This window comes from Capricornis sumatraensis, chromosome 2, assembly GCF_032405125.1.
Source record: "Capricornis sumatraensis isolate serow.1 chromosome 2, serow.2, whole genome shotgun sequence".
In the NCBI taxonomy this organism is placed as follows: Eukaryota; Metazoa; Chordata; class Mammalia; order Artiodactyla; family Bovidae; genus Capricornis; species Capricornis sumatraensis.
In genome coordinates this window covers 41,050,307-41,077,508 of record NC_091070.1, presented here as the reverse complement: position 1 = coordinate 41,077,508, position 27,202 = coordinate 41,050,307, and the positions used below count along the sequence as shown (strand labels likewise).

General features: G+C 40.9%; 1 protein-coding gene across 1 annotated transcript in view; it reads left to right on the top strand.

Annotated features, from left to right (window-relative positions):
- FBN1 (fibrillin 1) overlaps nt 1-27,202 on the top strand; it is a 273,921-nt gene that overhangs the window by 98,429 nt on the left and 148,290 nt on the right. The window contains exon 6 of the mRNA XM_068963729.1: nt 26,692-26,889. Coding sequence (XP_068819830.1) covers nt 26,692-26,889 — 198 coding nt within the window. The remainder of the gene's footprint in view (nt 1-26,691; nt 26,890-27,202) is intronic.

The window sequence follows — 27,202 nt, the reverse complement described above, 5'->3', positions numbered from 1 at the left end:
TGTATACTGTAGCCAGATATTTTATGTGATTTGGGGGAGACTTTTCATAATTTTGCCCAACTTCCTAGGTATAGAATTCCCAATGCTAGTTGTCAATGTGCCAAAATAGCCTTTCCTTTAGCAAAATAACTTTATGCTTTGCTTGACTGGGCTATAAGATGACTTAGATAAGTTGTGCTTCTCTTTACCACACTTTAGGGAGTACCTGCTTAGAAAGGATTTTATATCCTGGCTTGGAATAGCTCTAAGAATTTAAACCCTCTCTCTTGAAATTACCAAGATACCACAAAACTATACCTCCTGGTAATAATGTTAAAATGGTGTTCCAAATGATACCCCCAAATTTATAGTATTATTTATATCCTGAACTATATTATTATACTTGGATAAACTGCGGGAAGGTATTCTGAGTTGGGGAATAGTTGAAGGAAGCAAATGTGCATGCATAGAAGTAGAAGAAATTTGTTGTAGGATCAGAGATTGAGCAGTTCAGATGGAATAAAGATAATTCAAGTAGGGAAGTGGAAAATGAAATTGGGTGGCCACTTGACCTGGCCAGGAGGACTTGGGGTGTGAACCAGCCTGTGTGGGTTGTTCTTTGACAGGAAAACATATTTATCTGGAGAATAAAGCCACTCTAATTTGTGACTTAGCCACCAAATGGAAGCCTAGTTATTCAGACCTCAAAGCCTTAACCCTAGCAAATTCATCTCCTGGTGGTGCCGTGATTGTATTTTAGGCATAGCATTTAAGGTGTCGATTCATTCATTCATTCATTTAACTGAAGTGTAGCTGATTTGCAATGTTAAGTGAGCACCTTGTAAATGCAAGCATATCAAACGATGGCCAATGTCATAGGGACCCTCCACAAACAGCTAAGTGTGCTCAGAGCAGCCCCAGTGGAGGAAGGATGCTGTAGAAAAAGATCTATTAGTAGCCTAGTACCTTTCCCTCAACCTTCACCTGATCCCTTTCTCTTCACTTTCCCAACCTAGACCCATCTTGCCTAGCCTTTTCAATGAATACTTGGCTGGAACTTAGTCCACTCAACTTTGTCGCTGACACACCCGTCGTACTGACGGAATCCTGGCTTAAATGGAGCTTGCTCAGCTGTGCTTTAGACAAACCCTTCTGGCTGACCTGGTTTAAACCGGGCTTTCTTGACGCCATTTCTGGCATGTTCTGCAGTTAAAAAGGACTCTGCTGCCCCTTCCATCACTCCCCGGGAGGGGAAACCAGTTGCCACTTGGAACCAGAGCTTATGAGGCTCCCATCCAGAGTAGTAACATGATTTAGGGAGAATAATAGTGGCCTACGAGGCGGGAAACCAGTTCTAGTGCTGGCGCTGCTTTTCAGTAGCCGTGTGACCTTGGGCAAATCATTTCTCTGCCTTCATCAGTTTTTTCATCTCTCAGGAAGAGTTAGGACCTTTCTGATCCTAAAAGCCAGAGATGACATAATGTTAACCAACTTGTAGGAATGGAAGTTTTGGTTATAAGTACTCATCTTTCCACCTGCCAAACCGCTTCATTGCACAAAGTGTGGACCCTCTCTGTTGTAGTTTTATAGTATGCATTCAACCCCCACTGTCTTGGGGCAGATGATTCTGCTTATTAATTTATCTTACATTAAGAAGCTTTTTCTTCAGTTAAATCATTGTGTTTTCAGTACCTTTTTGGATGACGACTTCAAAAATATCACTAGTATAAACTGTGTACTTGGGACCCTTCTAGCTATTTGACAATAATATTTCACCTAAACCTTAACAACCATATAAGGAGCTGTTCCTGTATCCACTTGTCTCATGAAGGAATTGAGTGGCGCAGTGGATGGGGCTGGAATTTGGATTATACTCCTCTGTGACCACTGTGTGCCACTATATTCGCCATGAGAAGTACCTGCCATTGACGTAAGAAGTACCTGGTGTTTTGTGCAAGAAATTGCAGGGAGACTCTCTTGTTAAAGGTCTCAAAGAAAATGATCTTTAACTACATTTCAGATGCTTGGAATTTATGCTGTGCCAAGCACTTTTCCACTTAATTTTAAATCCATGGGTATTTCAAGGGGAATTTAACCCATATGTTTCTGATTCCCTTGTACTTAACTCATCAAAGAGGATTGTTTTGTAAACGTTAGCCTCTTCTTATGAGCACTTTCAAGCTCATATTTGGCTGGCATTGACTGGATTTCGAATCTGCCATGGTTGAAGCTTGATTTTAAATCCTTCTTTCCAACCACTATTTCATGGTGGTTTTATTCTTTGAGTGGATGGAAATTGAAGGTGAGTCATAAAGACTCTTCTAAAACTGTACCAAGATTCCACTGATAGAAAAGTGAGAGCCACTAAACTTTGAAGTTGGCTGTACTCACCTAAAACCTTCCCACATTAAGCTGTTGACCTATGCATGGATATAATCTGTAAGAGTAAAAATTAAATTTATAGATACTGCATTTTCTCCTGAAATGATGTAGATGTAAAATTGTCTTTAAGAGATAAAATATCAGCTGGCTCATTGGAAAAGACCCTGATGCTAGGAAAGATTGAAGGCAGAAGGAGAAGAGGGTGACAGAGGATGAGATGGTTGAATGGCATCACTGATTCAGTAGAAATGAACTCGGGCAAACTCTGGGAAATGATGAGGGACAGGGAAGCCTGGCATGTTGCAGTCCATGGAGTTGTGAAGAGTTGGACATGTCTTGGCAACTGAACAACACTTGTGGTGGTTAGGTATATTACTACCTTTAAAAAGCCCTTTAGCTTAGAATCCTCTATTTGGGAAAGACTTTGGGGTGTCCAGCCAGTGAGGAGTTTCTTTCAGAGATCACCATTAGAAATGTAGCAGGCAAAAACCTTATTTATTATCTTAGCATGTAGATGAGTTGGGTACATTCAGTTCTGATAACCTGCTGAGTTGGAGAATTAATTAACTTCACATGAGCTCATCTAAGGAATGTGTATAATTGCTAGGAGTTGTGCTTGACTCAAAGGGAAACAAGAACAATTTTTGTATCTGGTTAAATAGTTCAGCAAACATACATATTGTCTTCTGTTCCTGGCGTCTGGGGATAGAGGGTGAAAGTTCAGAGACACACAAGAGACTATCCCTTCTCCTAGGGGATGTACCGTTCAATAGGCTATACCTGTATGTGTGAGTGCCAGATAGACAATGGAAACGCAGTGCAGCCGGGGAGCTTGGAAGGTGAAGATGTTCATTTTGACTGAAACAGGGATTGTGTGTGTTCCTTGGGCTTCCCCCAGAATGAAATGTTTAAGTTTAGGCTTGGAGGATGAGAAGGTTTTTGAAGGGGGAGGGGCATTCTGGGATGAGACAACCAGACATGTTCTTGGAGAATACAGGCTGCGCCAAATAGTTTTCCCAGATCTCTGCCCTATGTGTAGACGTGGGGTGGGGTGAGTCTGCAGAGGTGGATCAGAGCTCTGAAGCTCAAGCTGAGTTAAAAGGGATTGTGTGCGTTCCTCAGTAACGAGCAGCTGGGGTCAGCATGACAGCCTTTAACTGGGCACAGATTTTTAGTGCTGGAAACCTCTAGTCTTGAATCAAGGGGAGAACATGGCAAAGGGTGAATAAGACATGAAGGAAAAGTGTGTGAAATTTACATAAAAATGGACATCTGTGCCACATATAGATGAAATGAACATGCAGTATATATGCTGTCATGTTTGAATAGTGTAAAAATGAGGATCAGTTCTGTCTGATGCAGAAAATACAAATCCAGTAACGCATCACAGTATCATTGTCATAGAATAAGAAGAACTATTATTAGATAAGAGATGAATTAGTTTGCATACTTTACCTTGTATTATTATCATCCCTATTTATAATTAAGAAAAGTGAAGATAAGAGAGTAAATAATTTGCCCACGGTCATATTAGGGACTTCCTTGGTGGCTCAGCTGGTAAAGAATCTCCTGGCAATGCTGGAGACCCGAGTTTGATCCCTGGGTCAGGAAGATCCCCTGGAGATGACTACCCACTCCAGTATTCTTGCCTGGAGAATTCCATGGACAGAGAAAGGCTATAGTCCATGGGGTCGCAAAGAATCAGACTGAATGACTAACACTTTAACTTTCTATCATGGTCACATAGTTGTATAAGAGACTTACATCAGCCATCCTCGTTAGTAAAAAAAAAAAAAACAGAGACTTACATCTCTGTTTATAGATATGATGTGTATATGTGTACATGGCTTAGCCTTTTCTCTTGCTAATAATTTTCAATGCAATATATGACACATTTAAAGAGTATGTCATGCATATATTAGTTTCAAAGCTAATAAAAGAATATATATCACCCAACATAAGCAGTGAAACAATGCCAAAACCTACTTGGGGTTCCCCATCCTATCTCAGGCTTCCCTGGTTGCTCAGCTGGTAAAGAATCTACCTGCAATGCAGGAGATGTGGGTTCAGTTCCTGGGGTTGGGAAAATAACCTGGAGAAGGAATAGGCTACCCAGTCCAGTATTCATGGGCTTCCCTGGTTGCTCAGCTGGTAAAGAATCTACCTGCAATGCAAGAGACCTGGGTTCAATCCATGGGTTGGGAAGATCCCCTGGAGCAGGCCATGGCAACCCACTCCAGTATTCTTGCCTAGAGAATCCCCATGGACAGAGGAGTCTGGGGGGCTACAGTACATGGGATTACAAAGAGCTGGACACGACTGTGATTAAGCATACACACATGCACATCCCATCCCCATCTTTTTTCCACAGAGGTAACTACCTCTGTTGTCAATTTTAATGTATATATATTTTAAATGACACCAGAATTGCTTCTGTACTTTCATGGTTTAGGGTGAATATGTTAATAGAAACAAAATTGCAGCAATGTGTATTTCGTGCTAACACCTGAACACCACACTGAGAGTTTAAATAACTCAAGATTTAAAAGTATGGAAAGTGGGACAGACACTGATACAAACATTGCTTTATTCTCAAGGGTTGCGGTTCAATCCTGGGGTATAGGAAGATAAAAATAAATGAGACCTAAAGGGAGGTATGAAGTAACAGACAGGGCCTGATCCAGAATTTGAGAGATTTAAGTTCTAATTCCATCTGCCATCAATTTACTTTATGACATTGAGAAATTACTTCACCTCTCTCAGTTTTAATTTACCCTTATATAAATTACATGATGTCTTTTGAGAAAAGCAAAGTAGTATATGGGAGAGCACAGATTTTAGAATCAGAAACACCAAAATTAGAATTTTCATCCTGCCACTTCACCTTTGGGTAGCCTTTGGCAACTTTCTTTACTCTGAGTTTTAGCTTCCTCTTTTATAAAACGGTGTGTGGGGGGCAGGTGAAGTCTCAGAGAACTGTTGTGAGAATTAGGTGAGACAGCTTGTAAAAGCAGCCAGAACAATAACGTGTAAATGTTTGTTTTCCTTCTATAAGATTTCTTCCAGTTCTGAAATGAGAAGTTCCAATTCTCATCTTATATGTAAATTTTTGAAGCATACCAGCTCATAATTATGGAATTTCCTGTTTAAAGCACTAAGCATTTCCTTCAAACTAGACTTGTCATTGGGAAATTTTCCAAGGGCTCAATAAAGCTTTGCAAATTAACAACAACTGGGATGAAAACAAACAAACAGACAGACAAACAAAAGCCAGTTCCACTCACACAGGAGTGAAGAGAAGAGAGTGGAAAGGAAAGTGCGATGAAAGTTCGTGTCCCCACCTTCCCCTTTGCCTTCTCTGAGACACAACAGATTATGAAGCTAAGAACTGTTTTATTGGTTAGGTAGACCATCTGCATCTGCATGAAGTATCAGCACTATTACCCCATTTCGAGGCCGACTAACTCCCCATGTTAACACAAAGGCAGTAACTACCTTCCAGTCTCTCTGGACCCACCCAACCGCTTTGGCATTTATGTAGTTCTTCTCTTTCTGTTCAGTACATTCTTATTGACATATAGTTTGAAATTGCCACTGTTTGGGAAGAGCTCCAGAATTCCATTAGTTCCAGATGTCCACTGTATTTGTTTATGCTTTTATGATTGTTATGGTAACAAATCAAATACATATAACAATTGGGAACCTGGGGGAAGGGATAGTGGTCTTTATTTTCAGTGAAGGGATGTGTATGGGGCACACCCCGTTAAAAATACCTCAACTGTTAAGAAAATTGCAAAGGGAATAATGGTCTTTTCAAACAGAGGCATCAGTGAGCTTATTTTAAAAATGGAATGTATTTTACAAATGAGAGCTGGCAATAACTCTTGTGATGGTGATGATGCATATGGCCATTTCGCTGTTGATTAATTTAAAACGTGTGGACATCAGAGAGCAGAATATTTAGCAGAGGCTACTCATATCCCAATGCTAGACACTTTATCCATTTGCTGGGAAGGAAAATCAAGTTGATTTTTAGAATATGAGTTCATGAAGGAATAATATCTGGAATTCACTTTTGAATTTGGGTGAAATTTATTTATGCACTTGACCTGCTTTGCTCAATCATTTTTTTCCCCCTCAATCTTTAAAATACGTGCTACATAAAAATTCCAGAAATGTAGTCTCTTATTCTTGGATCATTCCCTCAATATATGTTGAATGACAACAGAATCTATGTATTTGGTGTCTCAGAAATGAGTTTGGGTGAAGTAATAGAAAACCCAACCACACTGGCTTTAACAAATAGGGGTTGATTTTTTTAATGTCACAGATGAATTTGGAGTTATAAAAATGTCACCAAAGACCAAGGCTCTTTTTTCTTTCTGTTTTACCACCCCTGGTGCATGGACTTTTGTCCTCGTAATGGCAAGTTGACTGATGGACTTATAGGTATCATCTAAAAGGGTGAAATGAAAAGGATAAAGGACCAGGGTTAGTTCAGATGAGTGGGTTTCATTTTATCAGAGAAGGAAAAGCTTTCCTTGACACTGTATCCTATATATCCCCTCTTGCTTCTTATTAACCAGACCTGGGCACATGTCCACTACTAGTTGGAAGGTAGCTAAGGAGAAAGGGATTGTGAAGGAGGCGGATTGTTGTCTACCTGTGCCTTTCAACACACCCCGGGTAAAGGCTTCATGAATCCAAGCTTGGACCTGATCTATACATCAGCCTTCACTTTTGATCTGTTTTGCAAATCCCAGCTATTGTTCACGAGAGAGTAGAGATGACTTAGAACAAATCTCTCAGCCCTTCAACACAGATTAAAATATATATGTCCTGGCTTCCCCAGTGGCTCAGCAGTAAAGAATCCACCTGCAATATAGCAGATGAAGAAGACATGAATTCCATCCCTGGGTCAAGAAGATCCCCTGGAGGAGGAAATGGCAACCCACTCCAGTATTCTTGCCCAGGAAATCCCATGGACAGAGGAGCCTGGCAGGCTGCAGTCCAAAGGGTTGCAAAGAGTCAGACACAACTAACTGAATGAGCACACACGAGCACGCACATCCTGCTGTCTGTGCATCAGTAGCATTATATGTTTTTAAGAATAGATCAGCACTCTGTAACCATGATATGCGTGGGAGAAAAGGAGTAGAACTCAGACCTCTTTTATGCATGAGATATAAACCACCTTTATATGCATAGTTTATTACTCATGCAACCCCTGGAGATAGAAGAAACTGGTTTAAAGGGTAACTGCTCACTGCCACATTGATAGTTTGAGATTTAGGATACAAATGTGATTGATTCAGGGAATCATATGTAATTAATTACAGGTTGGGCAAAGGGATCGAATAGTGTAAGTGATTATGATTTTGACTAACTCAAAAGATATGGAATTTTCCATATTCATCCATTTAGAAGTACTTGAATGCTTGTTATAGATGCACAGACTATTCTAGGCCCTGAGAATACATAGTTTAATGAGATGAAATATTTATCCTTAAGCTTCACAGTCTGATAAGAGAGTTATATAAGCTAGTGATTACTATGAAGTTTAATTAGTACCACAGAGGGAGGAAGAGGAAGGTGATCAGGGAAGACTTCCAGAAGAGCCATTAACTGGAAAAATAGGGGAGGAAGGGCATTCAACACAGAGGGAACAGCGTTTGCAAAGACATGTGGATTGGAAACAGTGCCATGAGTTGAGGAACATTCACTAAACAGGGACTGCATATTTGGGAGTGGCAAGGGACAAAGCTGGGTAGAGACTGTTTTGCGAAACATGTTAGGTTCCAACTTCAATTCAGGTTCCTCCTGTGGGTTAGAGGAGAAGGGAATCTTCAGCAAGGTGATGACAGGTTACAGAGAAGGAGATAATTCAGCAGCTTTGGGGGTGATAAGTTCTACAGGGTTTGTGGGGGTGATTGAGCATGGGGTATGAGGGCTTCCATGACACCCTCATCCAGGTTTGTGGACTGGGTGATGTGGGCTACGATGGCAACCTTCAAAGATGACCAAAAAGTGAAGAGCAAGTCTGGTGGATGCATGAGCTCCTGTCAGACACATCTTTCTCCTCAACACTCTACCCTTCTAGGGTGAGGGAAGTGACCTCCCCTCCCTAACCTGACTGCTGCTGTCCTGACTCAGACCAGCTGAAAGGCCACTAGGGTATCTGAACGGCCCATGACTCAGCCACTTGAAGTCCATCGGACAGTTGGAGTGTCTGATTCAGGATCCATAGCACATTAGTTGCTGAGCTGATACTGGAAAGCAGGTGTCTTGACTTTCGAAGCTTACCATCTTTCAGTTCTACCCCCAGGATATATTCTGCCTAAACAGGTGGGATAAAATCATCAACAGGTGCTTGCTGCTGTTTGGATATAATCAGCTAGAACTTTGTGTGTTACTAGGAGTTAGCTGGAGAAGGCAATGGCACCCCACTCCAGTACTCTTGCCTGGAAAATCCCATGGATGGAGGAGCCTGGTGGACTGCCGTCTATGGGGTCTTACAGAATTGGACACAGCTGAGCGACTTCACTTTCACTTTTCACTTTCATGCATTGGAGAAAGAAATGGCAGCCCACTCCAGTGTTCTTGCCTGGAGAATCCCAGGGACGGGGGAGCTTGGTGTGCTGCTGTCTATGGGGTTGCACAGAGTCGGACACGACTGATGCGACTTAGCAGCAGCAGCAGCAGCAGGAGTTAGCTTGGGTTTCCCAGGTGGCACTAGTGGTAAAGAACCCACCTGCCAATGCAGGAAACTTAAGAGATGCAGGTTCGATCCCTGCATTAGGAAGATCCCCTGGAGGAGGGCATGGCAACCCACTCCAGTGTTCTTGCCTGGAGAATCCCAAGGATGGGGGAGCCTGGTGGGCTACAGTCTGTGGGGTCATAAAGAGCCGGACACAACTGAAGTGACTTAGCTAGCTAGCTAGCTAGGAGTTAGCTACCAACTTATGTATGTCTGTGATAATTTTATTGAAAATTTATCTGTTTCTATGTGGCCCCCACTTGAGTTACAATTGACCTGAGAATAAAGCTTGCTGAAGTGGTTTTGGTGTGAGCTTGTGTTAGGAAGGGTTTTATATTTTCTTTTTTTTTTTTAGAGAGTGTAAAGTTATGTATTCCATAAAACTCAGATAAATCTGAACTAATTATCAAAGTAGTGCCACAGTCTTATGAAAGACTTTTAATTAAATAGTACAGAGGTTTATTGCCTTTTTCAAGGAAGGGATACCTTTAAGAACCTGATGAAAAAGGCACAGATCTGCACACTGTATTGGATGAACTTGGCTGGTTTTAAGTAATAAAACTAGCTTACGATGCAGAAGGGGAGATTTGTTATGAGGAATCCTGGCTGCCCAGGAGCTCAAGGGCAGTGGTGCAGCAGGCTTTCTTGAGGGCTGGGAGCAGGGGCCAAACGCTCTTGCAGGTTCCCCTGGTGCCTTGTGGTTTCTGTCTGCTCCTCCCTGCAGACCTAGTCCCTACTCCATGCAAATAGCCTTCTCTGTGCTGCTTTCAGTACATCTAGCCCTTAAAAGACACTTACTCCTTGGAAGAGAAGTTATGAGCAACCTAGATAGCATATTCAAAAGCAGAGACATTACTTTGCCAACTAAGGTCCATCTAGTCAAGGCTATGGTTTTTCCAGTACTCATGTATGGATGTGAGAGTTGGACTGTGAAGAAGGCTGAGCGCCAAAGAATTGATGCTTTTGAACTGTGGTGTTGGAGAAGACTCTTGAGAGTCCCTTGGACTGCAAGGAGATCCAACCAGTCCATTCTGAAGGAGATCAACCCTGGGATTTCTTTGGAAGGAATGATGCTAAAGCTGAAACTCCAGTACTTTGGCCACCTCATGAGAAGAGTTGACTCATTGGAAAAGACTCTGATGCTGGGAGGAATTGGGGGCAGGAGGAGAAGGGGACGACAGAGAATGAGATGGCTGGATGGCATCACCGACTCGATGGACGCGACTCTGAGTGAACTCCGGGAGTTGGTGATGGACAGGGAGGCCTGGCGTGCTGTGATTCATGGAGTTACAAAGAGTTGGACACGACTGAGCGACTGAACTGAACTGAGCCCTCAGCTCCCAAGTAACAACATCTGAGGTTCCAGCCACATGGGAGTGAAGTCATTCAGTTGTGTCCGGCTCTTTGTGACCCCATGGACTGTAACCTACCAGGTTCCTCTGTCCATGGGATTTTCTAGGCAAAAACACTGGAGTGGGTTGCCATTTCCTTATCCAGGAGATCTTCCTGACCCAGGGATTGAACCCAGGTCTCCCGCATTGGAGGCAGATGCTTTACCATCTGAGCCACCAGGGAAGCCCCATGGGAAGATTAAGATTAATAAAGATTAATTTTAATAAAGATTAAGACCAGTTCTCTCCAATCCCATTTCCAAATTCCTGGAGGAGAACATATGATTGGCCTGCTCAGACCTAGCACTCAGATACAAGGTCAGCTCTACTCTGTCTTCAGGTCTACTATGCTGCTACATTAAATTTACATACAATTTCAGGGCACCTTTGCATCTCCTGAGACCCAAATGTGATCTTCAAGTTAAGAACCTCAGACTAGGGAAATTTGAATGCCAGTAGCCCATCAGCACTACCTTTTAGCTGTAAAACTTATGTCGGGAATGGAACATGCATTTGAATAGAAGGTATTTGCACAGGCATAGAGCTTGAGAGCACTTGCTCTGTGCAGGAGTTGTGAATTTTGAATATCAGTGGTTAAATCCCAGGATGGTGAATACGACATAGATTGAATTATAACACTCTCCAAGGTTGTGGATATTATATTCCTAACTTTTACCCTTAAAGGTTTGGAAATTCAATTTTAATTATTGTTAACATGCTTCGTAAGTATCCAAGGGAATACAATATAGACCTGTTCATACATTCAGAGAGCCAAAATCTGGCTCACGTTGTTTTTTCTTCCACAGTTGGAGAAAATTGTGGTGTTCAGCTTGCCTCTTGGGGCATGTTAAACCACTTTTAATGCTGTCTCTTATTATTTTCTAACCATATGCACTTTCCACACGTATCTAACTAGCTGCTTTAGATGAAACCCCAATGTCTGGCCAAGCTGATGTAAATCTTTAGTAAGTGGTAAGAAAGAACAGGGTAACACAGTGCCTCTTTAGGGTTCAGACAGGACACAATTTAACAGTTGTAGACTTCATAGTCTCGGGCACAACTTTAGATATTTTTACCAGTTCCATAGAGTGGAAATTTCTGAACCATACAGCATTCTCCCACTGGCTGCACTAGGCAGAACTTAGCTACAACTGGCTTTTCCTATCTGCCTGTATTGTGTAGTATTAATATTTTGCTCTTCAGATCATTAACCTGGGATGACTGGGACATAATTGTTGTTTCCAAAGAGCTTGGTGTGTATTTGTGGAATTGCTATCCTGTGCTATAAAACAGTGATCACGTGCAAGTGTATAAATGTCCCCGATCATCAAAACCTGTGTGTTACCAGTAAAGTTGCCAAGAGGCCACCATGGTTGTCCAGTTAGTGAAACATTTTCAGTCCATGGAGTAGATCTTGAAAATGGATGACTGTAAAATAACAGCAGAAACTCAGTTCTGAGGTTCTAAGTGCTTTTAAGTCTTCGGTCTCTGCCATATTTTGATACCAGTCAAGCACAGATTTTTGTCAGGAATCTTCTTTTGTTGACTAATTAAACCTAGTGATGGGTTTTGCTTCTGTGGCCTCGCTCTTCCCCTCATCTTTGGTGCCTGCCTTCTACACAGTTCACTCACGTGTTCTGAGTAATGCTTGTTCTTTCTTCCAACTTGTCTGTCTTCAGTTGAGTTCAGCGCCAGACCCCGTGCTGGAAACAGTCTCAGGAATTTTTCATTCATCAGACATTTTCTTCCAAAGAAAAATTCTGAGAATAGGAGGGTCACCTTGAGAGTATATTAATGTAGTTCAATTTTGTGTATCGTGTGTGTATGTGTATGTGTGTGAAAGATGAGAGAGAGAGAGAGAGAGAGAGAGAAGCAACATATGTATCACATACCCATAAGCAATTGAATATTTGGTAGGAAGCCAATTCTAGAAATAACACTTCCCAACCAGCATATCGAAACTATCTCACTGTCATTTATCTCTCTTGATATTACAGAAAGCCCATATTTATATGAGGCACCTCTCAGATGTGGTTAAATAGCTGAACTTTTGTCCTTGCTTTAAGTTTTTCCCCAGATCTCTGAGAATTGATAATATCACTGGAATGTGGTATGTATCTGTTTCCTGTAGAATGAACTTAGGGCTGGCAGCTAGAATGCTAGTGGTCTTGGATTCCCTTGCCCTGTCATTTCATAGAAGCAGCAGTGAAGTTCCCCTGGAGGAAATCCCACCCACCACGCCAGGATTCCGTCACATATCATTGGTCTGAGCCGTGTGTACTTAACACTCAGGTTTCTGGGAGACTTGGCCAAATGTATCTGAAGTAAGAATTCCAACCATAAAATTTATATATAAATATCTGAATGTGATATGATGAAAGGCTTGCCCACAGAGGAAGGAAAGGAAGAGAAATTTCATGAAAAAACTGAAATACATAGCATAAGATATCATTTCATAATGCGTAGGTTTTGTTTTAGTCGATCAAGACTGGCAGAGAATACAGTTTTATGCAGGGCCTGCCTCATCAATTCAAATCACCTGTCCCCACTGGGAACTTGATTGTGAAAGTGTTGTTGTTTTAGTTGCTAAGTTGTGTCTGACTCTTTTGCGACCGCATGGACTATAGTCCGCCCGGGCTCCTCTGTCCATGGGATTTCCCAGGCAAGAACACTGGAGTGGGTTGCCGTTTCCTTCTCCAGGGGATCTTCTGACCCAGGGGTTAAACTCACACTTCCTGCATTGGCAGGAGGATTCTTCACCAGTCTGCCACCTGGGAAGCCCTGTGAAAGTGTAAAGAACCTTTATATTGGTTATTGGTAGTTAGAGCCTAGTCTTCTATCAGATTCTCCACTTCAGTGAGTGACTGGCCATATATTCAGCTACTGAAGTCAGACACCCAGGAGACATCCTTGTCCTTTCAGTTTCCCTTATGCTTCACACCCAGTCCGTCTTTACATTCTGTTGGTCCTGACACCTGCCAAGGACATCCCCCACCTGTCGACTGCTCTCCATTTCCACATCATCGCCTCCTTTAGTCACCACCATGCTTTACCTCATTTCCACTCTTGAACCTTCTAAGCAGAACTCTTTGAAAATAACACGGTGTGTTTTCAGTGGCTTCCTTTTGCATCTAAAGCCAAACCCAAGCTCCTCATCTTGGCCTGGAATGTGCTGTGTAATTCAGTCCCTGCCTAACGTTCCACCCTCATTGTGTGCCCTGTTCCCCTTCCTCTCTCACTGGTCAGCGTGGCCGCCTTTTGTTACTAGAGAAGCTAGGCTATCTCCCAGCTCTCTCCTAAACCTGGGAAGCAGTTACTCTCATTTTCACAGCTGGCCTGCTGTCAGCTTTTAGGCCTCAGTTTGAATGTTGCCTCCTCCAAGAAGTCTTTCCTAATAACTCGTATCAAGGCAAGCATCCCCAACTACTTTTCTTTTTTAGTCACACCAGCATATTTATTTAATTTGTAGGCTAAATCAAAAGCTCAAATCTGTCATTCCTTTTAATATATTTACCTATATTTATTGACTGCCTCCCCCAACCAGGTGGTAAACTACATGTGGTTAAGGACTTTATCCCACACTGCCCACTGATACAGCACAATTAATATTTGTTGAGTGAATAAAGGGATCCCGACTGCATGTTATAGTTGTCAAGTTTACTCACTGAACCTGATCACTGAAGTCAGAATGTCTGATTATTTTATATTTATATTTATTTAGTATTTATTATTTTATATTATTTTATTTTTTGCAGTGGGATTTTTTAAAATAGTAGTAAAATACATAAAGTTTGCTGTTTTAGCCATTTTATGTGTATGGTTTGGTGGCATTAAGTACATTCGCATTGTGGGTAGCCATCACCTCCATCCATCTCTAGAACTTTTTCATTTTCCCAAAGTGAAATGCTATACCCATTAAGCAGTAACTCCCCATTCTTACCTCCTCCAGCCCCTGGCAACCACTATTCTACTTTCGCTCTGTGAATTTGACTATTTTAGGTACTTTATATAAATGGAACTTGTAGTGGAATATTTGTAATCAATTTGTTTTTATTACCCCTTTACTAACATAGGATTTTACCCTCCACATGTGAAAATCTCATTTATAATAATAATAGTCTAAAAAGTAGTAATAATTTTCAAATTTTAATGATAAAATATTCCATTGGACTCCTCTGGAAATTTAATTTACTTTTCCTAGAACTTGTATTTGGGACTTCAGCAGTGTTACAGGGCACTTTTGAGATATAAGAGTTGATCTAAGAATATGTTGGTCCTGGAAATTTTTATATTGAATAGCATTGATCATCAGGCCTTTTACTCTTATGTCGTTAATCCTGCTTTTGGATGGTAGAGAATGTTTTCTACTTCCTGGCTTTGAAGAAAATACAAAAGAACAAATAAATCATATTGTTACATAATACTATTGTTTTTGTCTTGCTGTTCAATAGCTGATGCTCTGTGGTGAAACTGCAGTTTGGTTTAATGTGGCACTCATACAAGCCATTTTAACAGTGAATAATATCAGAGCCAGCTGTTCTTTCAAGTTGAATTTGCAGACCATTAAAACTGAAGACACTCTGTGATTTGATCATCTTGATGGTAAATATATCACCTAAACCAGAATTTGACTTTTAGCCACCACCCCAACCATTTTTATTTTTTTCTAATAAAGTAGTTTAGAGATAACTTTGGGGGAAAATGGAAATCAGTACAGACTTGTAGGACGTGCTGTGAGGGAATGAATAATGTCAGGTAAGTGATTATTTGGAAATGAGATCTTCTCTTCCCTGAACAAGATTGCTTACTGTTTTCTTCATCATGGAGTAGAGTAAAATGTGGTAATAATTTTCTGTAGTCAAATTGCTGACACACAAAATTGGGTCCACAGAACTATGGCCTGGATTTTGAATTGCTTAGTCTGCATGTTAGATTAAATGCTGTACAGCACATCACCTTGCTATTGCAGTTTTGAATGATATTTGTTTAAAATTTATATGTCAGTACTTTTAACTTACAGGTGAAAGAAGTTGAAAGTCACAGAAAATATTCATACAGAATAGTGTTGTTCTTATTCCTATGCTTTGTTTCTAAAATGGTTTTTAAAAAATTAGTTAAAATTAAGCTATATCTCAGATACAGTTGGGGCTTCCCAGGTGGCACAGTAGTCAAGAATCCACAGGCCAATGCAGGAGGCACAAGAGACTCGAGTTTGATCCCTGGATTGGGAAGATCCCCTGGGATCCCCTGGAGTAGGAAATGTCAATGCACTCCAAGATGTGGGTTCAATCCCTGGATTGGGACGATCCCATGGAGTAGGAAATGGCAACCCTCTCTAGCACTCTTGCCTGTAAGATTGCATGGACAGAGGAGCCTGATGGGCTATAGTCCATGGGGTCGTAAAGAATTGGACATGACTGAGCTGCTAAACACTAGCAGAAGCAGTTTCTGAAAGTAAACATTTTCTGTAGTGTAGTTTAGTAAAATTTGCCAAAAGGTCATATTCTTTAAATAACATTGTGTAGACCATGTTTCGTAGGCAATCTTGCATGTAGTATTTTATAGAAATGTAGGATTAGAAAGTAGATTAAAAATGTTTTGGGTCATTAAAAAAAAAACAGCTTGAATGAAATAGGAGAGGCACTACTGCATAGGAAAATTAGCTCTGAAAGGATTTCCACCCCTCCCTAAGAATTTTTATTACCAAGTATTTCAAACCTCCATTAAAGTTGAAATAATAATAGAAGGATACCCATATATCTTCTACCTACACTAAATATTTGTTAACATTTTCCCACTTCTATACATATGCTCTCTATGTATATCAGTTCAGTTCAATTGCTCAGTCGTTTCCAACTGTTTGTGACTTCATGGACTACGGCATGCCAGGCTTTCCAGGCTTCCATCACCAGCTCCCAGAGCTTGCTCAAACTCCTGTCCATCGAGTCGGTGATACCATACAGCTGTCTCATACTCTGTTGTCCCCTTCTCCTCCTGCCTTCAATCTTTCCCAGCATCAGTATATATGTGTGTGTATATATAATATATATATATGTATATAATATATATTAATATATGTATTATATATATGTGTATATATATGTATGTATGTATGTATGTTCCATATTATATATAATTTTGTTGTTGTTATTGTTCAGTACTAAGTCGTGTCCAACTTTTTCCAACCCCATGGACTGGAGCACACCAGGCTTCCTTATCCTTCACTGTCTCCCAGAGTTTGCTCAAACTCATGTCCATTGAGTCAGTGATGTCATCCAACCATCTCATCCTCTGTTGTTCCCTTCTCCTCCTGCCCTCAGTCTTTCCCAGCATCAGGGTCTTTTCCAGCAAGTCAGCTCTTCGCATTAGGGGGCCAAAGTATTGGCACTTCAGTGTCAGTCCTTCCAATGAATATTTAGGGTTGATTTCCTTTAGGATTGACTGGTTTGATAACTCCTTGCTGTTCAAGGGACTGTCAAGAGTCTTCTCAGCACCACAGTTCAAAAGCATCAATTCTTTGGCTCTCAGCCTTCTTTATGGTCCAACTCTCATATCCATACATGACTACTGGAAAAACCATAGCTTTGACTATGTGGACCTTTGTCAGCAAAGTGATGTCTCTGCTTTTTAATACACCATCAAGGTTTGTCATTCTCCCGCTGGACAGCCCAGGGATTGGGCTGTCTGGGCCACCAGAGAAGCCCATATATAATTTTGTGTATATTTAATTTGTATATATTTAATGCAAATTATATATTTAATTATATAATATATGATATCAGTGTGATTTATAATGCATAATATAAATGTATGTATTATTATCTATGTATAATTATATATTATGTCTGACTCATTGGAAAAGACCCTGATGCTTGGAAAGATTTAGGGCAGGAGGAGAAAGGGGTGACAGGGAATGAGATGGTTAGATGGCATCAGTGACTCATTGGACATGAATTTGAGCAAACTCCAGGAGATAGTGAAGGACAGGAAAGCCTAGTATGTTGCAGTCCATAGGGTCACAAAGAATCGGACACAACTGAGCAACTGAAGAACAATAACAATACATTTGTGGTCTGTTTTGCTAAATCGCTTGAAAATTAAATTGCATATATCATAGCACTTTACCTCTAAAAAATAAGGCCATCTCATATATAACCACAATCCCATGATCGCATCTAAGAGAACAGTTCCACAATATCTTCTAGTGTCCAGCAGCTCATATAAAATTTCTCTAGTTGTCTCTTTTTGAAACAGTATCCAGTAAAGTTTTGGTTATTAGTATCTTTTTAATCTAAAATAATAACTCTACCTTCTTTTTTTGTGTATGAGGGGTCATTTACTTTTGGAAAAGTTCAGGCCAGTTGTCTTTGAAAATCATGCATGCTTGGTTTTCTGATTCCTTCTTCATGGTGTTATTTATCTTGCTCTTCTATCCCTGTATATCCTCTTGACTAGAAGCTAGGTAGGTCTGGAAGCTTGATTTAAGGTTTGACTGTTTTTGGCATCAACTTCTTAGATAATGTTTAGTATTTCATATTTCATCATATCAACAGGTGTGTGGAAAGATTTCAAAGTGTTCCACGGTAGGGCAGTTCTGGAGGAAATGAAAAGTTAACTTTTGGTGTTACTGACGTGAAGGTTGATCAATGTCTTTGGATCCCCCTGGAATTTTACTCAACTACCAGCTAAGATCAAGTGGTGGTTCAGACAGAAAGCGTCTGTCTACAATGTGGGAGACCTGGTGTTTGATCCCTGGGTCGGGAAGTTCCCTGGAGACGGAAACGGCAACCCACTCCAGTACTCTTGCCTAGAAAATCCCATGGACGGAGGAGCCTGGTGTCCATGGGGTTGCAAGGAGTTGGACATGACTGAGCTACTTCACTTCACTCACCAGCACCCATACTAGACAAGGAAGCTGGAAATGGGAGTTTATGGTAGTGCAGTGATATCGTGTATATAAATGTGCTTTGTCACACTGGAAAGAGAGAGCTTGGCAATGTGAATTCATAGACTATTAGAACAGTGGAATAGTTGCTGGTTTTCCCTCTTAAATTTTGATTTGTTGTTTGGCTTAGTGAGCTTGTAGTCAATATAATTACTAACGGATATAATAAAGTGCCTCATAATCAGTTAACCCTATGGAAATGAATACTACTTTGTTGTGATTAGAATGCCCATCCTGATTGAGAGACACAGTTATGTTGCATGGCAGTGATCCCAGTTTATGGCCTGTCTCACATTTCTAAGGTTAGACATTCAGGTGAGCAGTCAGCTGTGTTGTAAGCACTTTGCAAACTCACTTATGGATGCCCAGGCACCACATCTACTGAATCATCTTCCATGAGGGAGGTGTATGGCAGGGCAGGGCTGAGGCTCAGGCTTCAGTTCAGTTCAGTTCAGTCCAGTCGCTCAATCATGTCCGACTCTTTGTGACCCCATGAACCGCAGCATGCCAGGCCTCCCTGTCCATCACCAACTCCCGCAGTTCACCCAAACTGATGTCCACTGAGTCGGTGATGCTATCCAACCTTCTCTTCTCCTTCTGCCCTCAATCTTTCCCAGCATCAGAGTCTTTTCAAATGAATCAGCTCTTCGCATCAGGTTGCCACAGTATTGGAGTTTCAGCTTCAACATCAGTCCTTCTAGTGAACACCCAGGACTGATCTCTTTTAGGATGGACTGGTTGGATCTCCTTGCAGTCCAAGCATCAGTATTTTGAAAACATCCCCAGGTGATTTGGTTAGGTTCTAAGGCTAAGAATGATTGGAATGAGAAGAAGTAGTAGCAATTATGAGACTGATTATGATCATGGAAATTCTTTGCCTTCATTTTGCTCAGACTGAAAGTTCTCTGAACTCCTTCCTCAAAAGGCTGTATTGAAATTCTACATGTCAGGAGCTTACCGTGTCCTAGGCCAACCTACCTGGAAGGAAGAAGCATGCTGTGACCCTCTGTGTTGTAGATAAATTGATATCTTATTGTTTTGTTTATAATTTTTATGAAAAGATATGTTTAAAATAATTGGAGCCTGGTACCCAAAATTATATCCTTGTGTCTTCCCTGCAGTTTGTGGTTTAGTGACTGGGCAGGAGTGACAAGAAATCGTTGTACCACAGAATATTATTTTTCTATGAATGATGCATTTGCTTCAGGGTGAAGTCTGATTGCAAATGAAAGTGAAATAATACCACAGGTCACAGCGTTCTGAGCTGTAGATCTGGGAAGGAGCTGAGGATGGGAGGCTGCAGATATACATTGGTTCAATCCCAAGCCTTGAGGCCAAATCTGTTGGGACTGGGGAACAATCCTTGAGCCTAACCACTCATAATGGGAACATGTAGATGCAGAATTTCCCATGAACTAGCCACACTAGAGTAAGCCAGTTAAAAACAATTAAAATTGCATTTTTATTTTAGAAAGGCTTGGCCCATTGCCCTAGTTCATGGAGGTCTTATAAGGAAGTGATTGTAGAGCAATCTGTGAACACAAAATGTTTTTAATGCTATATTTTATTTGCACTAGGAATAATGATTTACATTGCAAGAATGAGTCAGATATTATCCAAGCATTGAATTAGGCACATTCCCTGTCTAAAGCTGGGACTGTCTGAAAAAGAGTATGTAAATTTAGCCTAGTATCGCAAAAGTGCTATGGGAATAATTGTAAATAATTGGATTATTAGTAAGGAATTGGGAGTATGGGCAGATTTTTTTCTGTGGTTGGAGTATTGGACAAAAAACAACATAACTTTGGCAGTCTAAGTGAAGCACAGGACAAAAGGCACATGCTGCCAAATAAGAATGACATTTGAAAACCATGTTAATACAGCAATTACCTTCCAAGAGATTTTTAGATCCAATTCTGTTTCATACAGATTATGCCTCTCCCTCTTTGATCAGCCATTTTTATTGAAAGCTTGACTCTTCAAGGACCCTTACATCCACTTACTAAGCTGCATTGTCACATGAGCTGGTTTTCCTCTTTGTCTATAGTGATAAGGATCTAGTGAGGAAATGTGTCAAGTCAGAAGATTTCTGTTGTACATATTCCAACTATTTGCCAAATATTTAGTGTATTTAATAAAGATGGATCCCTGTGGGCTCTAGAGATGCCTAATGAATATTGTCAGAATTGACAAGTATTGTTTCTATTCCATGAGTTTCATATTGAAATGAGGGCAAAAATTATTGACCATGGAAAAGTCTTAAGGGTTATTTTTCTTTTGATGAAAACCTTCCAGTAGGAATTCATGTCTAAAGTCTTGAACCAGTGTTAGATAGGACTGACTCAGATTTTCCTAGCATTTTCTAGTGTGCCTTGATTTTGCTGGTGTCACTCAGAAAACACTGTATTTGCATATACCCTGAATCTTTGCATTCCTCATATGTAAGAATTCCATAGAGTATCTTGGCAAAACAAAGAGGAAAAACAAACCCAAACAGTGTTGAAAACTATAAATTAAAATTCATGTTCCGTTATGTTTTATAAAGATTGAAAAATGGCATACCAATGTGAGTCTGTTGGATTAAAATATTTACATTTGTCTCAATAAGTTAGAAAGAAAATAGGAAATAAACCTAAATTTCTTTCTTTGTTACCTAACATGTAAGATTTAATTTTATAAGTAAAAGATTATGTTGCTGTGACCTTTAGTCTCAACTGTAAGATGTATATAGTCATAAAAGTCTTGATGTATATTGCATAAGATTAAATTAAATTATCGAATCAGTTCAGTTCAATTCAGTTCAGTCGCTCAGTCGTGTCCAACTCTTTGCGACCCCATGAATCGCAGCACTCCAGGCCTCCCTGTCTATCACCAACTCCCGGAGTTCACTCAGACTCACATCCATCGAGTCCGTGATGCCATCCAGCCATCTCATCCTCGGTCATCCCCTTCTCCTCCTGCCCCCAATTCCTCCCAGCATCAGAGTCTTTTCCAGTGAGTCAACTCTTCTCATGAGGTGGCCAAAGTACTGGAGTTTCAGCTTTAGCATCATTCCTTCCAAAGAAATCCCAGGGTTGATCTCCTTCAGAATAGAGTGGTTGGATCTCCTTGCAGTCCAAGGGACTCTCAAGAGTCTTCTCCAACACCACAGTTCAAAAGTGTCAATTCTTCAGCGCTCAGCTTTCTTCACAGTCCAACTCTCACATCCATACATGACCACTGGAAAAACCGTAGCCTTAACTAGATGGACCTTTGCTGGCAAAGTAATGTCTCTGCTTTTCAGTATGCTCTCTAGGTTGGTCATAACTTCCTTCCAAGGAGTAAGCGTCTTTTAATTTCATGGCTGCAGTCACCATCTGCAGTGATTTTGGAGCCCCCCCAAATGAAGTCTGACACTGTTTCCACTGTTTCCCCATCTATTTCCCATGAAGTGATGGGACCGGATGCCATGATCTTCGTTTTCTGAATGTTGAGCTTTAAGCCAACTTTTTCACTCTCCTCTTTCACTTTCATCAAGAGGCTTTTTAGCTCCTCTTTACTTTCTGCCATAAGGGTGGTGTCATCTGCATATCTGAGGTTATTGATATTTCTTCTGGCAATCTTGATTCCAGCTTTGTGCTTCTTCCACCCCTGCGTTTCTCATGATGTACTCTGCATATAAGTTAAATAAGCAGAGTGACAATATACAGCCTTGATGTACTCCTTTTCCTATATGGAACCAGTCTGTTGTTCCATGTCCAGTTCTAACTGTTGCTTCCTGACCTGCATATAGGTTTCTCAAGAGGCAGGTCAGGTGGTCTGGTATTCCCATCTCTTTCAGAATTTTCCACAGTTTACTGTGATCCACACAGTCAAAGGCTTTGGCATAGTCAATAAAGCAGAAATCGATGTTTTTCTGGAACTCTCTTGCTTTTTTGATGATCCAGCAGATGTTGGCAATTTGATCTCTGGTTCCTCTGCCTTTTCTAAGACCAGCTTGAACATCAGGAAGTTCACGGTTCACATATTGCTGAAGTATGACTTGGAGAATTTTGAGTGTTACTTTACTAGCGTGTGAGATGAGTGCAATTGTGTGGTAGTTTGAACATTCTTTGGCATTGCCTTTCTTTGGGATTGGAATGAAAACTGACCTTTTCCAGTCCTTTTCCAGAAAACTGGTGAGTTTTCTAAATTTGCTGGCATATTGAGTGCAGTGCTTTCGCAGCATCATCTTTCAGGATTTGAAATAGCTCAACTGGAATTCCATCACCTCCACTAGCTTTGTTCGTAGTGATGCTTTCTAAGGCCCACTTGACTTCACATTCCAGGTGTGAGTGATTACACCATCGTGATTATCTGGGTCATGAAGATCTTTTTTGTATAGTTCTTCTGTGTATTCTTGCCACCTCTTCTTAATATCTTCTGCTTCTGTTAGGTCCATACCATTTCTGTCCTTTATCGAGCCCATCTTTGCATGAAATGTTCCCTTGGCATCTCTAATATTCTTAAAGAGATCTCTAGTCTTTTCCATTCTGTTCTTTTCCTCTATTTCTTTGCATTGATCGCTGAAGAAGGCTTTTATCTCTTCTTGCTATTCTTTGGAACTCTGCATTCAGATGCTTATATCTTTCTTTTTCTCCTTTGCTTTTCACCTCTCTTCTTTTCACAGCTATTTGTATGGCCTCCCCAGACAGCCATTTTGCTTTTTTGCATTTCTTTTCCATGGGGATGGTCTTGATCCCTGTCTCCTATACAATGTCACGAACCTCAGTCCATAGTTCATCAGGCACTCTATCTATCAGATCTAGTCCCTTAAATCTATTTCTCACTTCCGCTGTATAATTGTAAGGGATTTGATTTAGGTCATACCAGAATGGTCTAGCGGTTTTCCCTACTGTTTTCAATTCAATTTGAGTCTGAATTTGGCAATAAGGAGTTCATGATCTGAGCCACAGTCAGCTCCTGGTCTTGTTTTTGTTTACTGTATAGAGCTTCCTCATCTTTGGCTGCAAATAATACAATCAACCTGATTTCAGTGTTGACCATCTGGTGATGTCCATGTGTAGAGTCTTCTCTTGTGTTTTTGAAAGAGGGTGTTTGCTATTATAACTTGATGGTAAATTATGCAGCAATTAAGGTCATATTTTGGAATAGCATTTACATGGGGAAATGATTTTGGCAATATTAAGTAAAAACTCACAGGATTCAAATTTGACTGTTGGGTATAATTCCAATTTTGTGATAAAAAAGATAAAGCTTACATATAAAATTATGTAGGATAATATAAGAAATCAGGTTTCTTTAGGTGCCATTATATGTGATTTTTATTTTCTTATTTATATGTTATTGCCTTGTTGTGCTGCTGCTGCTGCTGCTAAGTTGCTTCAGCCGTGTCCAACTCTGTGCGGCCCCATAGACGGCAGCCCACCAGGCTCCACCGCCCCTGGGATTCTCCAGGCAAGAACACTGGAGTGGGTTGCCATTTCCTTCTCCAGTGCATGAAAGTGAAAAGTGAAAGTGAAGTCGCTCAGTTGTGTCTGACTCTTTGCGACCCCATGGACTGCAGCCTACCAGGCTCCTCCATCCATGGGATTTTCCAGGCAAGAGTACTGGAGTGGGTTGCCATTGCCTTCTCTGTACCTTGTTCTAAGTAACTGAAATAATTATTTTTGAATCAGAAAAATATATAAAAGATTATAATATAAAATAAACAACATCTATCAGAGAAGTATTTATTAAATGCCCTTAGTAGTAGTTGGGGGTTCCCTGGTGGCTCAGGCAGTAAAGAATCTGCCTGCAGTGCAGGTGACCTGGATTTGATCTCTGGGTTAGGAAGATCCCCTGGAGAAGGCAATGGCTACCCACTCCAGTATTCTTGCCTGGAGAATGCTACGGACAGAGGGGACGGGTAGGCTAGAGTCCATTGAAATGCAAAAAATTTAACATGACTGAGTGACTAACCCACACAAGTACTATTTGGAAGAACTAAATATTCTTCAGAAATTTAGCCAAAGAAAGAATGATGGCTTCAAGCATTTGACTTTGTCCAGGCACTTACTGTGTTTAGGAGCAATTTGATTGTACACCACCATGGCGCTGAGTGACTTCTTTATTGACAGAATGAAATGAGGGCAGAGATTTTATTCAATAGCTCAAGCACTTTTATATTCTTGTTTGAATACAGTGTCTACGGAAGACAGTAGTAGATTTTTAATAGATCTGGCGTATTATGAAGGATATTAAAATATAATTTTACAATATAAAAGGCTAATCAGGCAAAAAAATGTGGAACAGAAAAAGACAATAGTAAGCTGAGGAAGTATCAGGAAATAGGGCTGGAAAGATGGGCAGGGGCAGCAAAGGTCTAAGGTTAGTTTTCTGAAAAGATAACGCTAGTGCTGTTTATGTACCAATTACACAACTTTTGGCCTGTTTGCATATTCCTTACTAGTGTTTACGTAATATTTTTCTTTATATTTAAGGTTCTTTTATTCATTCTTGTCATAGCAAACACACCTATGAAATTATGAGTCTGGTGTGTTTGTATTTGTTAATAATATGAATTAAAATTAATATCTAACTATTAAAACCATATGATATAAAGCTGCCTTGCATTCCATTATAGCACACTTTGGTAAGCACTGGAGTACAGAGACAGAGATGTGGAGATAAGGGCTTGACTTTTGGACCATTCTGCTCTCTCTCAAGTGCTGCCATAATTTGGGCTGATTTCCTTGCTATACTTGACTGGATGAAGCTTTGTGTTTGGAATTTCCTAGAAGGCTCATCTTCCAGCACAGGCATTAGGGCAGTGCCATTGACCACAGGTGATCCATTCTAGCAAGATAGAAGGGAGAGTGAGGAAGAACATTTAGTGATGGGGAGCAGATGGGGTCACAATTGCAACAGAGAGGAAGGAGGGAGAAATACACAGGATGGAGGTCCGTCAACTGGTAAGAGTCAGCTATTGCCCAAATATTGTCATGGTTCAGCCTGTTCACTCTTGTGGGTACTGTGATAGAGTTGTCCTGAGTAAATTTCATCTCCTGTCCCCTGAACTACTTGGAGAAAGAAAAAAGAACATCAAGGATGAAAATATAGCCCAGTCACACCCAGTGATTTTCATAAACCTATAGAATTCAGTGGTGAAAAGAACTTAAATGGGGTCACTTAGTCCACCCCTAGACTCATAGGAAATGCTCTATCTGTGCACTTCCGAAAATGACATGAGGAAGCATGCAGTGTTGGCTTGTGGATAGGAGCCCATGAGTCTCGCCAAAGCCCAGCCTCCCTTATCTGCCAAGACCACTGTAGAAGAGAAGGGGCCATTATGGCCCAGATTTCCACTACAGGGAGGCTGGCGATGGCCTGGCTTTGGTCCACTGTGCTCGCTATATCATAATCTTTCTTGTTTGCTGGCTGCTGAATCCAGATTGACTTTCTCCCTTTAGGGAAAAAAAAAAAGGAGATTTTATATTGGGCAAGAATACTTGAAAATGGAACTTCTCCTGGGGTCTCAGCTTATCCCTGTTTGCTTTAAGATGATCCTTTTGCCTGTGGGGTATGGTGATTTCAGATCAGTGCCCTCTCTCTTAAATATCTGATGTCTTTTGCAGAGCTAACTGTTTTGGTGGTTGTTCTTATTTTGAATGAGTTGTTTTTTTTTTTTTTTTGGTTTGCTTGTGGGTTTTTTTTTTTATTTGAAGTAAGATAGACCCAATCAAAAGAAACAAATAACTATTTCCTTTTTTCAAGAAACTCCAGAGAAAAAGGTGTGCTGACTTGCCTTGTTGCAAGTTTGAAATTCTTTGTTTTCGCCAATAGACTGTAAGCTTAATGAGGGCAGGGGTTTGATCTCTTTTAATCACCAAAGCATCTATATAAAGCATGGGAACTGATTTGTAATAGTTCCTGATACATTTTCTTAGGTGAATGAATGTGTAAATAACATTATTGTGTCATTTTTGGATAGCATGTTCCAGTTGTAAAGTATTTTCCATTAGCTCATGTGACCCTCACAACAGCATCTTCAAAGTGGATAGAAGCTGATATTTTTATCCTCATTGTGTAGATGAGGTAAATGCAGCTCAGAAGTGGAATGGTGTACCCCAGGCTCACATGGAAGTTGGGGATGTGTGGTTCTTTCTATTCCTGAAGACCATTTCGCAATTCGGAATCCGGCAAGATGGGTCCAGCTGTTCTGTGTGATAGTTTCTGCTTTTCTAGACCTTCATGGAATTCTCCTTCTTTATTTTCAGATTACAGGACAGGTCCATGTTTTACTGTGATCAGCAACCAGATGTGCCAGGGACAGCTCAGCGGGATTGTCTGCACGAAAACGCTCTGCTGTGCCACGGTCGGCCGCGCCTGGGGCCACCCCTGTGAGATGTGTCCTGCCCAGCCCCACCCCTGTCGCCGCGGCTTCATTCCAAATATCCGCACAGGAGCTTGTCAAGGTAAAGCCCGGGCCAGTGGAGTTATTAATGGATCCATCTTATTTGCTCTGGAGAGCCATTCTCCAGTGAAGTTGGAGAGAATGGAAAAGCAGTGTCAGAGGCATAACTTCACGATTTCGCTGACGGCATGATCTCCAGCTTAGGCATTAGGAGCGTGGCTCAGGAGAGAGCAGCTGGCCCCTCTGGATTTTTTCCTTGCCAGCAGTCCCCCTACCCCCGCCCGCTCTGACCCCCAAAGTGTTTCCCAGGAGTGATATGATTCTGTTTACAGCAATGTTGTACATTATAGTAATGCTGTGTATAAACATGAAAC